The sequence below is a fragment of the Thermobia domestica genome, chromosome 8 (assembly GCF_964235325.1).
Source record: "Thermobia domestica chromosome 8, izTheDome1.hap1.1, whole genome shotgun sequence".
Lineage (NCBI taxonomy): Eukaryota > Metazoa > Arthropoda > Insecta > Zygentoma > Lepismatidae > Thermobia > Thermobia domestica.
In genome coordinates, this window is record NC_137461.1 from 292,679,884 (window position 1) to 292,697,231 (window position 17,348).

At 35.7% G+C, this 17,348-nt stretch overlaps 1 protein-coding gene across 1 annotated transcript in view; it reads left to right on the forward strand.

The window, feature by feature from the left end:
* Window positions 1–8,593, forward strand: part of LOC145693717 (growth hormone-regulated TBC protein 1-A) — a gene marked incomplete at its 5' end in the record, with an annotated part of 42,482 nt that extends 33,889 nt beyond the window's left edge. Inside the window, 1 exon segment of the mRNA XM_081770001.1 lies at window positions 1,775–8,593. Within this exon segment, the coding sequence (XP_081626127.1) occupies window positions 1,775–1,870 (96 nt within the window). The 3' untranslated portion in view covers window positions 1,871–8,593.
* Between the last annotated feature and the right edge of the window lie 8,755 nt (window positions 8,594–17,348).

Below are 17,348 nucleotides of genomic sequence, written 5' to 3' on the forward strand. Positions count from 1 at the left end.
AATGTATATTTGTGGTGAATTTCATAGGAAAAGAACTATAAATACGAAAATTAGAACGACTAAAACAAAATGTTGCTAAATGGACAAGAAAGTTTAATTTTTGTTTTATTGTTCGTATTTTCTTCTCTTTTGACATTAAATTTGCCACATACATGTCTTTGCCGATTATACACATACTAACATTATAAGAAATACCGGGCGAATTCGTTATCGAATTATATTCCCACAACAACATATTTATAGACATGCGACAATAATTTTGGACATGAGTGTACCTACTTTGGAAGAGTGATTAAGTAGATGAGAACTGATATTGTGATAATAAAGAGCTGCTACAAAATTCCTGAAACTTTTTGACGGCTTCTGATATTCTTGTATATCTCAATATGCAGTTTGATTTACAGTATACTTAGCAATATTTCGTGCTCACAATTGTGTAAATCCTTAGACCAGTTCCTCAGAATTACACTGAATTACACCTGTTTCCATTGTTCTATCTTCTTTTCGTGCACTATAGTGTACTTTTATTTGTAGAAACATCAAAATACTTACAATGGTATAAATAAGTGTAATTTAGTTGAATTGTGAGAAATTCGCCTGAAGATGTCCACTGCAATTGTGAGGACGAAATATAACTAACTAACTAATTCTACGGCCTATGGAACCCAAAAGTTCAATGCCGCGTTCACAAAAGCTCTCCACTGAGTTCTGTCCTTAGCCAGCTGGATCCAGTTCCTACTTTGTAATCCTATTTTTGTCAGATCCATCTTAATATTGTCCTCCCATATGCGCTAGATCTTCCTAATGATCGTTTTCCTGTTGATCTTCCAGTTAAGATTTTAAAAGCGTTCCTATTTTATTCCATTATGGCTACATGACCTGCCCACCTAAGCCTCCTAGATTTGATGACCCTAACAATGTTGGGTAAACCGTATACATTATGTAGTTCATCGTTAGGAAGTTTTCGCCATGTTTCGCCATTCCCTATTTCCGTTCCTCTTCGGCCCGAATATTCGTCTCAGGATCTTGTTCTCAAGTAGTTTCAGCCTACGTTCTTCCCTTGCTAAGTATAAATCAAGTTGTTTGATAAGCAAAACAATAAGTTATTTAAAAAAAAGAATAAAAAATACAGAAATTATTAAACTCATAATTGAAATGATAGAAAATTCACCGAAAGCGTCCTTTAATTCAAATGGCATAATTAATTCAAAGAATAACCACCATTGATCTATGTCTTTGCCCATATACGGTGGAAGAGTAAAAACTTCAGGTGCTAAACACAACACATTATGCAGATCCCTTTACATTACTATACTGATAGCTATGCACAGATGAAATGGCAGAATTCGTGAATTCTCTGAATTGGAGATATAAGTACTTTGTGATTAAAACTGACAAATTAAGAGTTTGCACTTCTGAAGGAAACACAAGCTGCTGTAAATTAGTAAAGAGTGCTAGTGTAAAACTTGAAATACTAACAGAAAAATCATAAAATTTTCGTAACTATGTTGAATACGAAATATCTCGCAATAAATCACGAAAGAACGGTCGTTGAAATAAAATGCGAGTTTACTCGTGCTGGTCTAAATTGAAACAAATGCGGAAAACTTAATAGCTCGGGTTGGTGCATGAGAACCTGGACATTGGATAAAGTGAACCTGGAAGTGGTTAAGATAATGGCGTAATTTATTTCAATTAGGATGATTGACATAAAGTATTCGCTGCAACAGTGAAGCAATTATTTTAATGATTTATTTATTTTCTTTACTTTCAGAGCATTTTTAAAGTTCCTGGATCTCTGCCTTCAAGTACAATTAAGAAACTTCGATTGAAGCATAGCAAAGAAAGTCAAAGTTCAAAAGACAGCTAACATCATGAGCATTCTCTCGGTATAGATGGGTATCCCGTCCACCAAATATGTGATATATATATATAAATACAAGTGTGTGCGTTTCATTCTTTTTCTAAAATATTACTACAGATACAAACATTAGTGGTTGGCGTTATACAAACGAATATCTGCATTTCTGCCTTCGTAGGTTTTGATTTACTCTTTACTGCAGGTTTATGGATTGTGATTGCAGCTACATTTTATTAGTTAGCCACTTTCTAGTCATCTTGTTGAGGAATGACATTCACATGTTGAATGTGATAATAATAAACAATGTGAACTTTGTACACAGTACACTGTTACTGTATTTTGTGATTTCTTTTTATGTCAGGATATTGTTTACATATTTTAAAGAATATTATATGGATACATGAACTCTTTAATATACCATTGAGTATATAAGATGGAAAGAGGATTCAGTATATGGACATATAACTTTCGATTTTTGTAGTTCTTGTATGACCGGACTTGGTAGTTTTTATTCCTTCATTCTATTTCGATCCCACATTGAATTTTAGATCGTGTCTCGATGTTCAACTCCAAAGAAAAAAGGGGCCGCGGTGGCTCAGTGGTAGAGCATTCACTTCTGGTGCATGGGGTCCTTGGATCTATCCCAGCTCGCGCCAAGCGAACTTCGTAGTGGACAAACACCATGTGCGTGGGTTTTCTCGGGTTTCTCCCGTTTCCTTCCACTTTCTTCATTCCATCATTTCTCATCATCACCGTCTCTTTCAACCTAACCGGCATAATCGTGGGACGTAAGATTTCATTTCATTTTTTCCAATGAAAAGAAAGTCTATACAGGGTTTTTCAAAACAATGCCGATATAGGTTGAGAGCTGATTCCTGACACCAAGATAAGACGAAAAGTATAGACTAACGTGGGTGCACAAATGCTTCCTTTCGGAGTTACAGACTGCCGAAAACATGAAAATATGAACTTTAAAAGTCCATAGCCCCAAAACTATGGAAGCTAACAAAGTCAGGTCAAAACTTCACTTAAGAGCTAATATGTGCGCTATCCAAAAATACATGTTTCAGAATCCTGTGGTATTCACGCAACATTTTTTGTAGAGGGAGTTTGGCTACTGTCATATAATTTAAAGTACTCACCAACTACCTCTATAAAAATTGTTCCGGAAGTCCGCAGGATTCTGAAACATAGATATTTGGATAAGACACTTATTAGTTCCTAAGTGAAGTCTTGACCAAACTACGGTAGCTCCCAAAGTATTGGAGCTATGGACCTTTAAAGTTAATTTTTTTCATGTTTTCGACGAGTTTCTGCACCCAGGTTGGGCTATACGTTTTGTCTAATCTTCGTGTCAGGATTCACCTCTTAACGTTGTTGGTGTTGCTCTGAAACATCCTGTATATAGTAGATGGATGTAGCTCTACATAAATACTAGAATTGGCTAGCTGGGGGCTCCGCCCCCACTCCCCCGCCTTTGCTCGAACCTCTTAAACCCGCAATTCTACCGAATATCAAGGTTTTATTTCTATTTCAACTATCTAAAAGATAAGATTTTGTATCCCAAGAAAACGCTTATTTAAATAATATGGAGATTTCTTCATCATCTTTTAGACCCCTTAGAACTTAAAAATATTCACTTTTGGTAATTTTCCTTTAGGTTAGTCCTAGAAGGCTATAATCATGCCAAATTTCATCATTCTAATCTTGCCGGAAGTTCCTAAACAATTTGGAGTGTAGAAGATGCCCCATATAAATAACATGGGAAAGATTTTTCAGTTCCCCGTAAAATCGCTTTAAAGTTAGAAATTTTTATTTTTATTGATTTTCTTAGGTAACGATAATGAAAATATACAAGCATACCGAATTTCAAGTTTGTATTCCAGTTCCAAGTACCCAAAATACGAAATTACAGGTCCAAAAAGGGCCCATTTAAATAACATGGGGAATTTCTTCATCTTCTCTTTAAATCCCCTATAAATTAAAAATATTTACTTTTGGCAATTTTTCTGTCGGTTAGTCCTGGGAAGCTACAATCATGCCAGATTTCAAATTTCCACGTCAACCGGAAATGCCCCGCTAATTTATGTCAGTTCATGTAGTTTTATATATAGTTAGGATAGGATTTGCTGTTTCCAACATCAAGAGGTAAATTTCTCTTCAGAAGGTGTCTTCTCTCCTAGTTTATCTTTTTTATTCAGTGCTTTTGTCATCGTTTCTCAATTATATTATCATCTCTCTTAATCCAAAGAGAATAGCCTCTGAATGTTAGATTAATTTAATTTCTTTTCGATTTAATTATTTATTCTACAAACTGCCTTTAATAATCAGAGAACAAAAGTAAATATACCTAATCCATATGAATAAAACAGTGAGGAATGCAAATAATTTTAGTAAAATTTGGACTAATATATTTTTGAATTTCTGACAGATTAATGTATTTAAAAATTCCTTTATAAATAACGCAATGTGTCGTTTCTACTGTATTATGAATATCGGAACGATTGAATCATTAGCATTCAGAGATAAAATGGAAATTAAAACCCCGATTGTCATTTATTTTAGTAAGAACTCTGTCGATTGTTCCCTCGCAGACGGTTTATTATTATTATTTACTCATAGACTGAAACTGACGTATGTTCAATCAAATTCTTAAAAATGAAGAGTGTAAACACTAATTTCGTTGATAGCATCTGTAAAGTTTTTACTGGGCTGTTTCATCGACTTAAGCTGTGGCCTTGTTCAGTAGATTAAGTTGTTCACGTGAAGATCGAATCACTTCATAAAAGACATTTTGCATTTTTAGTGCAAGTTTCACAGTTGAAAAGAGACGGGCCCCGGTGGTTCAGTGATAGAGGTGCGTGGGGCCCTGGTTCAATTCCAGCTTGCACCAAGTGAGCTTTGTGGTGGACAAACACTGTGTGTGTGGCTTTTCTGGGGTTCTTCCTTTTGCTCTCACTTTTTTTCCTTCCACCATTTCATTCATTTCTCATCACCGTCTCCCTTAGCCCCGGTACATAATCGTAGGACGTTAAACTAAATATTTCGTTTCATTTTTGAAAAGAGATCTCTTGTTAAACTAGCTGTTTATGTAGCAAAATAAACCTTTATACTGAAAGTGCAAAATGTCTTTGTAAAGTGTTTTGATCTTCTTCCAAGTAACTTAACTTGGTGAACAAGGCTACTTGTAACCTGGCTTCATTAGCCAAAACTGTCCAGTAAAAGTCTTACAGACGCAGTAAACGGAATTAGGGTCTCCACTCGTCAATTTTAATAATTTCTCGATTGGTTTGATTCAGGTTTTCATTCTTCCCTATCCTGAGCCAAGCCTTTCATTTCCATCCAGATTTCTTTTCTACATCTTTGTTTCATATATTTAAAAATCCTGGCCTTCCTATGGGTACTTTTCCTTTTGCACATTTTCAAAGCGAATAGTTTATGTTTCTAAATATTTTACATCGATGCAACGCCACGCTTCTTACATTTTCGTCAATTTTGTTCTGAGTTGTATGTCAATATTTCGGGTCAGATATTTATTTATTATGTAGTTTAACGCCTTACGAATACGTTCCAAGGCAAAAGGAAACGGGGGAACCCGAACAAAACCCACACATATGATGTTTGTCCAACACAAAGCTCACATGGCAGGAGCTGGGATCGAACCAAGAACTCCATGCATCAGATGTGATTTTGGTTTTGTACGTACGCCCAGTGGCGGATCCAGGGGGGGGGGGGCTATAGAGGCTATAGCCTCCCCTTGACGCTCAGGTTGACACTGGATAAAATGGGCTTCAATCCTGATTTACACTGGATAAAACGGCAAACTATGGTTTTAGCCCCTCCCTTATCCTGGATCCGCCATTGCGTACGCCTATTCATTTTATGACTGTAGTCTAGTGGCTAGAGCGTTGGATTCATATCAGCGAGGTCCCGGGTTCGATTCCCGGTCTGTGCTTCCCCAATTTCGGCGTCCACTCAGTGTCATGAGACAAACTGGGGAGTCACATGAATAAAAGACGTGACGTCTCCTAGGTCTAGAAAGCTCCTGATAGACTTGTTAGAGACAAGATGACGCATCGCGATGATCACTTGTTCGTCGCTAGGCTGGACGTAGTTCCATCAATCTCTAACAGATGGCGTGGAGCGCTCAGGCCCACAAATCGGGCCGTTACACCATGTGGTTTGATTTTGTTTCCTTCTCATTTTATGAAGTATTCTGGATTTAAAATCTTGTTAGCATCTGTTATCGCTTGTTATTTAACTCTCTTAGTTACGAATTATTGTTGATTACAATTAGAAATTGAACTATCAAAATCAAAATCATTTTCTATAAATTGAATTTTCTTTGTCCATATATTCTCAATGGTAGTAATGCAGCATATTATAGATTGTAGTGCGTATTATTTTTCAGTATTATTTTTGTATACAGTATTTGAGAATAGCAATTGGATGGCGTTATTTAGAAATTGATCAACCAACAGAAATTGGAGAATTCTGTTAACATCACAATTGGATGTGAAACAGTCGATTTTATTTATCGGAACTGGTCAAAAGACATTTTGTATCGAAATTCCAGTGGAAGATTAATATTTCAGTACTTTTATTAGTATTTTGGAAGAGTATAAGTAATATGATCACTAGAGATCGGATAATTAGCAAAATGCCTATTTCTTGATGTTAGGGATATCATAAAAATAAACACGTTGAAGTTTCTTTGGCAGGTATATACTTCAATATGAGCAGTTCTTTTTCCTTTTTTTGTACATGTTATTGAAAATTAAAACTTGATTGCAATAACTACATAAATCTCCTCTCCAATAGAAGTTTGTATTTCTTCTGTAAAATGAAAAATAATAATGATAACAAAAGATTAAATAATTCCACATCAGGGTTCAACTCCTACTTTGATTTTAGGAATTCTTCTCGGGCAAGTGAATGTATTGATCCGACGTTTCGAATGCAGACATTGCGTTCATCTTCAGGTTCATATTTTCTGTTGTAGATTAACATTGTCTATGATTGTAGTAAGTTGTATTTCATTATCTCCTTTCACTTATGAAAAAACAAGCTAAAGAAAAATGATAAATTTTGTATTATTTTTAGTAAATCAGTCTATTAAGGTGTTCTGTAATGGTAGTGACATATATGGAAGTAATGACAGAATAAGTATGATAAGTGATTGATGGATATGTAGTAATTTGGGTTTTGTAATAGTAAATACCTCCATTTGATATTTAGTCACTGCCACTCGTTAGGCCTAAAAACTAATGGCTTCTGTTTTGAATCCTTCAGAACTGTTGCGGGTAAAGTACTGTAAAACTCTGGATTTCTGTGTGTAGTGTTAAAGTGCTGTAAAGAATGTATTTGTTGGATACACATGGAAAGAATTTCCTATTTTTTGCTACGAATAAGATATTTTGCACTAATAAGGTACATTCACAAAGTGTCCCCTCGGGATTCGTGTAAAATTGATTCAAATGCAAAGTTCCCCGTGGCCCAATGTGTATTGTACTAATTTCAGCGGCCCATATGAGTAATTTGCATATTTATGAGCCTTCATATATCCGGAATTCAGTCATACACTGCTATAACGCTCGGACACAAAATTGCTTTTAATTTCTTTACATGTAACTGGACTTGAATGTGGGCATATGTAAAACAAATTGGATAAAGTACTGCTTCGCTGACACATGTTACCCATCCCGGTCGCCATCTTGGATCCTCCATATTGGATTCAGCTGTCAGTTTTTCAAATGGGAATAGGTGCAAGTGATCCCATTTGATTAAATGAAGTGCCTGACATTTAAAATGCAATATCTTGCAAACGGCACAAGCTACGGTAAAACTACTACACCAATGAATTTCCGAGAAAAATGTACATGAATTTGATGTATCACTTGCACCTATTCCGATTTGAGAAACCGAAAGTGGAATCCAATACAGTGGATCTAAGATGGCAGCCGGGGTGGGTAACATGTGTCAGAGAAGCAATACTTGATCCAATTTGTTTTGCATTTGATCCAATGCTCACATTCATGTCCAGTTACAAATAAAGAAACTAAAAGCAATTTTCCGAATGATGTGTATGATTCAATTCCGAATATATGAAGGCTCATAAAGGGCCGCTAAAATTAGCACAATAGAGATTGGGCCGTGGAGAACTTTGCATTTGTATCAATTTTAGACGACTCCTGCAGGGATACTTCACGAATGTACCTTGTAAGAAGGATCTGATATGTTTCTAGATTATTTCAACACTACGTATAGCTTAACTTAATTGGATATTTACCTTAATTATTTAGATTGTGTGCCTACTTTTTAAATTTAAAGTGCCTACTTTCCATTTGTAAGTGCCTGTATAACCGGTCTCTAATAATCAGTCCCAAATTCAGTCTGTGGGTTGATTCGTTTCTGCATAAAGCCATCTAGCAGTTGCTACGTTAATTATTGCCAGTAATAAATTGTACGAAAACTTTTGAACACTCAACTTTAACGGATTTCACTAGAACATTTTATTATTATTATTATAAGACAACTCGTACAATTTTTCTAAGACATAGTTTCGAACTATTGGAAACAGTTTATTGTTAATTTTTTTTTAAAACAACTTTGTTACTATGGCATAATTGTTGTAATGGATGTGATACAGTTTGGCTCTGCTGTTGACAATGCTTGTAAATTATGTTTAAATAGTTAGGGAATCTAATATACTCTTTATATCTGTGTTACAAATGTTTTATTCAATTACATACCTTCCAAGAATTTGTGATTTAGCTTGAAAGTTTTCATACACGAGTGGTATCGTAAAGTTTTAATTGTCACCAGGAAGTTATTAATATATGATAACGAAATTTTGCCAGTATTACGTTTGGTTCTTATGTTCATGATGTTAAGGAAATTAACTCCTAATGAGTGTTATTTTTACAGGGTGTACCAAAAGTGACCAAAGTGCAAGATGGATAAGATTGAGGCTTGCAGTGTGATAAAGTTCCTGCATTTGAAGGGTAGTAATGCCAGACAAATTCATAGCGAAATAAAGGCTGTGTATGGCGATGATTGTCCATCTTATGACACCATTGTGAAGTAGAAAAGGACATTCCAAATTGGTCATATGCCCCTCACAAACGAACCAGGACCTTAAACACAATCCCTGACGGACGATGCAGCCATTGTGAAGAAAGTAGAGTGTTTAATCCTCGAAGACAGATGTGTAACCATCCAAACGATTATGATTGAGACTGGTCTTAGTTATGGTAATGTCTGGAAAATTATCCAAGACGAACTTCACGTGTCTAAGGTATCTGTGTACTTGGTTCCTCTTTTGCTGACACCTTTTCAGAAGCAGGCACAGCGTGATCTTTCCCAACAGATGTTGACTTGTTACAAGAGGATAAAGAGAGTTTTTTGGGGCGTCTGGTAACCATGGATGAAACGTGGATATATCAGTGTGATACGGAGACCAAAACCGCGAGCATACAGTGGTAGTATGTCGATTCCCCCATCCCAAAAAAGATAAAGATACAAAAGTCAGGGGAGAAGGTCATGTTGTCCGTTTTTTGGGATTCTCGTGGGGCATTCCTCACAAATTATCTTGCAAAAGGACACACTGTCACTGGGAAGTACTACAGCAATCTCCTGGGTAAATTGCGCGATGCTTTGAAAACGAAATGCCGCGGCATATTCTCGAAAGGCGTTCTTCTCCTACCTGAAAGTACACCAGCTCATTCATCTCAAGTTGCTGTCAGCCAAGGAATGGCGTGTGGCTTCTAGGCATTGCAGTATCCGCTTTATTCTCCCCACCTCGCATCTGGTGATTTTTTCTTGTTTCCCCAAATGAAGAATCCGTTGTGTGGCAGTATTATCCTTCAAATTCAAAAACTTTATCACACTGAGAGTCTCAATCTTATCCATCTTGCAGGTCACTTTTGGCACATCCTGTAAATAACATTTTAAAAAAAGGAACAAATTTCCTTAACATCATGCACATAAAAACCAAATCATCACATCTTAATAACTTCCTGGTGATAATTAAAACTTTACGATAACCCCTCGTATAGTACATGAGTAAGATTGTTATTTTAAACCACCACTGTCACACTATACCTTGTGAAGGAGTTTGGTTTCTCACAATGTGAAAAACGTGAAAATTGAAGCTGGAAATTTTTAACGCCTCAAAAATGGAAGTTGCCCTGCCACCGTCTGTCCGTCAACAATTCTTCACATTTCTCCCTGCCCATCGCTTCCCACGCAAAAAAAAAAAAAAAAAAAAAAAAAAAAAGACCTGTTTCATAGGATATTGAAGGGGGCAATACAAATTTAAGTGAATGTACTTGATAGGATACTGGAGGCGGTAGTAAAAATAATATAATTGCAAAGAAATTATGAAGCTCGTTTCAAGTAAAGAGATAAAAAAATGTCCAGGAAACAACAAAGGTTGAACCCAATTAAAACAACCGCACAAAAGAACGGAAAAAAAGTAGACAAATAGAAATAGAAACTAGAAGGCAGATGCTACTTTTGGTAGTTATCAAATTTTCCCATTTGTTTTGTTAGGCTACTAGACTTCTTTCCAAATTCAAAGAAATACGAACAGACAACGAGACCAAAAGACGGAATTCCAATTTACTCCTTTAAAAACGTATTATAAATAGAACAGAAATTCCATTGTGTTGTAGAAGTACTGTATATACCTACTCGCGAGTAATCAAACAGATCGGAAGATACGCTGTTAATTTCTTCCCATTTCTTGAATCGTCCAGGTCAATTCGTTAACACCAACTGGCTCAGTGTTGCCACAGTCCTAGCTCTGGAGTGGGCTGAAAAATAGTACCAAATTGAAACAAAAAGGGCTGAATTCATTATTTTATACCAGTGTAATACATGGTTTTATAATACAAACGAAACTAAAAGAGGTAAAGTTCTAGAACACTCCCTCCCCCACTCTTCCAAGAGTCCAAATCAAGAAAGTTTTTTTTTTTTAATTACTTTTTTAAGAAACATCCGAATAGGAGGATCCCGAACAACTGTGGACGAAATGGAACTTTTCTCGCACGTAGGAAGTTGTAAGGAAACCAAACGTACCTCTATTTCAAAATGACCGATGAACCAAAACGGTATTAAGGTCATATATATATATATAAAACGAGGAACAAATCAATCATCTCCGAGTTCGTGTGTAAACTTCCGCGAAAATTTCCACCACACTGTTTCTTTTTCATCCCCTAGCGTCATTTGTTTGCGGGTATATTTCGAATTACGAATTTTCCACACAAAGTTTGTAGCGTTATGTGGTGCAACGTCACAGAACGAATTTTCTAAGAATCCAACTTACAGTATGAGTAACGTGATATGTAGGAAAAGGTTTACTGGCACTTTTGAAAATGTGACAATTATTTGTTAAATTGTGCTGAATTGGGTAGCATTGTACCAACTCTCACAAAAAAGGCTGAAAATGCCAGCGTGGTAGCAACGGGCCGATGAATGACAAAAAGAGCTGAATTTGGTACAATTATATGGCAACACTGAACTAGTTTCGCTGAAGCGAGCTACCGTCCACGAGACCTATAGTGCAGCTCACCAACCACATCATACTTGTGCCGTAATAAGGCCTTGAAACTTCTACTCTTTCCTACATTTTCTTGAGAAAAAAGTGTTTACCGATACTAAATAAAGCAGACAATTTAATATTTAAAAAAAATAACGCTAATGTTCATAACACTCTCTTCTTTCTTTCTTTTTATAAGAGTTATTAATATTCTATGTTTTTTGTTCTTCCGATCTCTGAATATAGCAGCATCCTTCAATTATCTCTCGATGTGCTTAGATCTTTGTAGCTCGGAACGATAAACGCCACACTACGTACATTAAACCATGTTAATGCTACCCTATCCAATAACTGTGGTATCGCTCAAAATAACGCTTTATCAGAAAATTTCAACATCCGTGCGGCATCTTTCAACTTCCATAAATAAAAAAGTAATGAATGTGTCATTAGCTGAGCCTGAAAATTTAGGCAATCTTTGTAAATCTGTGGGATGTATTTTATTCCTCAATCAAAGTGCACTACGATTTTTACTATCAAATCTCATGCGCCTATCGTGATCAAACTGACAACGGAAGTTCGGGAGAAAGCACTTGCCTGCAGAGAAACTAAACATGCGATTTAAAGGACCAATTAATGCTGATTACAACAAGCTAATAAGATTCGTGTACGGTTGAGAACTGTTCGAGAGATTCAACTTGGAAGTTAATATAAAAAAAATGAGTATATTTGCATTTAAACGCATAAATTATAACATTATTAGCAACAAATATTGACATGCGAATTGAAATCTATCGGAGGAAACAGAAAAATATGTTTTGCAGCAACTAACAGATTTGTTAGTTAAAATTAGTCATTATACTGTTTACAATAATGATAGGTTAGAGACGAAAATTGATCACTATTGTTTTCTTCTGTTCTATGAAGAAATGTCGCAGGCAAAAGACTTCCTTGCCCATGAACATTTTATGTGTGCAATTGCGTTGCATCCGTCAAGGGAACAGTTCACATAACCAAAGTGAAAAGCAAATTCGACACGTGATTCGCAAGAAATACAAATTTGTTCGATAACCTGCCTTGTGGAACGCAAATTGAAACTAGAATGTACCTCTGTGATCGGAACTGAATCATTAGCATGGACACGAACTTTATTTGATTGTTTCGTTGGTACATCAGAACGTCCGGATGAAGAAGTTTCATACTATGTATATACACATTGCCATAATCTTCGATTGGTCGGAATCCAAAAACATCAAATGGCTGTACAATCCCCAGCAAAAAGCCTGCAAGATGGGTATGTAAGTTTATTGTGAAAGTACACCTAACAGTGCAGAGATCAACATAACGTCCAAGTGGCACGAATCACACCAGAGAAACCTCGGCGTCCGCCCATGCACATTTATTTTGGAACAAAAGGACTTCGTCGTTTCACAATAAACTTACATGCTCATGTTGCAGGTTTTTTGCTGCGGACTGTACAAATCGTATGCAGTTCTTTGGTATATTCTTAACCATTATGTCTTTGCCATCCAACTTGCAATGGACAATTTGTCTGTGAATGGACCCCAGTGATGAAGGAGTAGCAAATTCAACCCATCAAAACTGCATGATAATTGTAGGTCCCTAAGAGGCGCAATCATACATTTAAAGTTGAGTCTCTCGAAAAGTTCTCAACCGTACAGCAATTTTATTAGCTTGTTGTAATCAGCATGAATTGGTCTTTCAAATGGCATGCTTAGTTTCTCTGCAGGCGTGTGCTTTCTCCCGAACTTCCCTTCTGAGTTACATGAGGTTCTTTGTTTTCATTTTCTTTGTCTTTACTCGTATGTTCACTAACACCTTGATCATAAAAATTCTTAATGGGTATGCTTGTAATAACTCTAGTTACATGACCTAGTTTTGAAACAGAAAAGGATATCTTTGAAGACCTATACTTCTTGTTTCATATTCATTACCTTATCGTTAAATGTTCTCAATTCGGCCTCTCCATATTCATTTTCATCTATTATTCTCATTATTCGGTGCATTTTATCTGTTTCAGTAGAACAATGTCGAAAAAATTATCATCATCATTTACCTGCTGTTTCAACTGATTCCTCCTCCAACTGTTCTTAATCTTGTACTTTGGCCTGAGTTTCTCTATCTAATGCGAGTTATCCTTCATTACTAGCTGTGCATTTATTATAAACTAGGGTGACTAGACGTACTGATTTTCGCAGTACAGTACGTTTTTTTTTTTTTTTAATGAGCTGTTCTGCGTGTTGCGAAGGAGCCTAGGAAATTGAGAAATGTCCTCTTTTAAAAATGTCCTGAGGTAACTTATTTGCAATATTTTAATGCTTCATTCTTTCTTCACAACATTTTGAATCACAGTCACTCTCCCTGAATGATGAACCACTGTGTTTAACACTCCTCAAAAGATTAGGGGATTGTTTTTGCTGACAATGAGAAGGGCTTGTTGAGATATCGGTAAGATAGGAAAGGTTTCTACTTCAACAAGTGATACTAACCAAATTAAGTAGAAGTTTCCTTGTACCAGTCTAAGTATTTCCTCATTCCTTAAAATAATCCCATGTTCCGAAAATCGATTTTCGAAAAAGAAATCTTTAGCCCTACACGAAGTTTCACTGTACGTTCATAAAAATAAACCACTTTGTCATTTATCAAAGTATTTTGAGTTGTGTTGAATTCCTTCAACACTTTTGTTCTGTGATTTTCTTTTAAACAAATATGAATGATTAACTGAAGTTTAAGTTAACGTTAAATAAAATAAGGACATGCGTATTGCCGATGCAGTAAACTATCTAGCATATCCTATTATATTTATGTCCTACTTTTCTCTTGTCAGATTCTGGGCGCCCTATTATAAACATTCAATTTTCCCGTGTAACATCTTTTCTTATAATTTCTGAATGTTTTCTTTATTTTGCTGAATAAAATACGCGTTAGTCCCCAAACTTTAATCACACAAAATATACGATTTAAAAACTGAGAATCGATTTTTCGTTCTTTTCCCTCCAAATGCGCAAATTTCCTGTCACCTACATTACTTTTAAGAAATTCCTTTTGAACGCTCTGCATATATCCTATTTTTATCTACCCTCTGGTCTATGTCCTTAAACTTGGGCTCTATCTTCACAAAGTTTTAATTATATTCGGGGAAATTCTTGTCTGTGGTCTGTTCTAAACCTATGACTTTTTTTCTTACATTCTGAAAATTTTTGATTAATTTGATCGAAATTCTCCTTATTTTCCTCATTTGCTTGTTTATTTTTCTTCTTTGCTTGTTTTTTTTTTTTTTCCTCCTGCACTTCGAGTAGCAAAGCCCAAATATCTACCACTTTGGCTGACATGATGTAATTTTAAACGATATACTAAAAGTATAACGTTATTGAATATTTTAAGAACATAGATAGACTACAATTTGGACAAGGCTGTAAAAGAAATGTTTTTATTTGGAATACGCAACAGCATGGTATTTATAATTAAACTTTACTCCTTAGCGTATTTTCAAGTATATATATCGTTTTTCCTCCTTATTCATATGCAATCACACCACACCTTTAAATAATCACGACATATGAGATGGTCGGGGAAAGACAACGATACGCACTACTTCTCATGGAATAAAGTTATTAGGTGCAATGTATTAGGATAAGATCACAAAACTTTATACAGGTAGTTTAAGAGGTTGTTAACAACACTGTTAATAATATTCAGTAAGAAAGAATAACCAATTGGGGTTACTTATTAGAGGAATTAACGCACACTGGAAACCAAAGAGTTGTTTCTCAGAGTGGTTGATGCGTTGTTCATCAAAACCCTGAAAGCCCCGAAGGGTTGACAATAGTTTATTTAAATATTCATTGATCGTGTAGTATTGCATACCTAGGACATACGTAAAATATGCTCTATAGCTTATCCAGACTTAAGAGTGGACTGTTGGTCTTATGGGAACAGCGATGCCAAGTTGAGTATTAAAAACAAATGCAGAACAGATCGCGCTTCTATTATACTGCCGACTGATGTTGCCAACTCACGTAGTAAAAAAAAAAAAAAAGCTACACCAACCCGATTAATAAATAATAATAATAATAAACATTGAATCAATCACACTCCAATAAATCAATTCCATCCATATCTTCATCATCCCAACCCAACTTATACTTTTACCCGGGCTTTTCTGCTTTAAATAATTAAACACGTTCATAACAATAGAACTTTCTTTGCTCTTCAACACTTGACCATTCTTACGCTTAAACGAGGTGCTGGCTGTAATTTCTTCCATTTTTATATATTAACACACACTCACGCACCTATGCACACACAGACGGTGCGATTTTGTTTCCAGAACAGCACAGTAAGTAAATGAACACAATCAAGAAAATGCCGAATGTTCAGAGACCACACTCCGCCACACACTGCACAATAGCAAAGACACAACAGAGAATAATTTCGTCTGGAATCTGACATGAGTCATGTAGCGCGACAATAGACGATACAGTAGGTAAGCTATTGGCCCCACCCACCGCACCAAACTGTCTCCCTATTTCCTGGTGTAGTTTCTGAAACCAATGCTATTATGAAACCCAACAGAAATCACAGTCAGTTATGAACTCCCAAAGAAATTTCAATGCACGAAAGATAAAAGAAATATGAAATGCGTCCTGCAGCAATTCTCGCTGAAATTTCCTTCCCGACGAGGAATACATAGGCCTATATATAATAATAATCGAACTCAGATGTTCCGAGAAACACTTCATGAATCAGTGTTTGGACTAAGAAGTTTTACACTTAGCATTTATATTTAATACAAATAAGTTAATAGTTTTGGAAAGATATGGATTATGGCTGTAATGCTTAAATAATAATAATAATAATAATAATAATAATAATAATAATAATAATAATAATAATAATAATAATAATAATAATAATAATAGACCTAATAAAACTGAAGTACTTGAAAAAACATCCCGCAGACCATCCCCTGAAATTATTACTGCCTTTTTATTCAGAGTGCTCCCGTGGATGAGTGGTTACGCTCGCTGCCTTGTAATCAAAGGGTCCTGGGTTCGATTCCAGGTGGAGACACAAGTTGTTCGAATCTCGCGTTAAGCTGCAACAACATTTTCGCTCTCTTTCCTTTTTTGATTAAAATATTTTTCTTTGGTTGAGATAAAAAAAAAGAAAAGGAGATGGAAGTAAAATTTTACTTTTTCTTAAAATCAGAAAGATTTCATTCAATTCTTTCTGGTCGTACATTTATTCCTCTTTAGCTACCTTTTTTCGTACTTGAAATCAGTGGAAGTGACAATACTAATGAGCGCACGAATGTAGATTGACACTACGGTGAAATTTCTCGTCAGTTGGCAACGGTATCTTTGAGCAGACAGTTTTAATCACGTGAAAATGCACCGGCAACGCTTTAGCAGCTTATCCTGTCTTCCCCCTTCGAGTTTAAAAAACAAACACTAGCCATTAAGAGCTAAATAAATACTTTATAATGAAAAGGGAAGTTACGAAAATTATTTTTGTATCTTCGGTAAATATTTAACGTTTTTTAAGATAAACTACAGTAGTGAAATTGTTCTTTTTAAGGGGGTACGTACGCAGAAGTAAAAGCCCATAAGTAACCTCTGGACGAGCTATAAGTAAAATATTCAGTCCTGGCAACTTTGATTTTCTTATCTGAGGACTGCATTTCGTGAGAGGCCACGGTTTCTCATGTATGTTAAAATATTACTAACTCACGATGTAAATATGTCGCAAAAACAGTAAATGATTATTAATAACATATATAAGAATGTTTTACTTCAAATACACTTCGATTGTTAATATTGTTGACTGGTGCCTGCCCATCTTCGCTACATTTGGTGCACCTTAAAACAGGATTGCAGAGAGGAGATATTTTGTTCTATATGCTACGACAAACTAGTAAAGGAT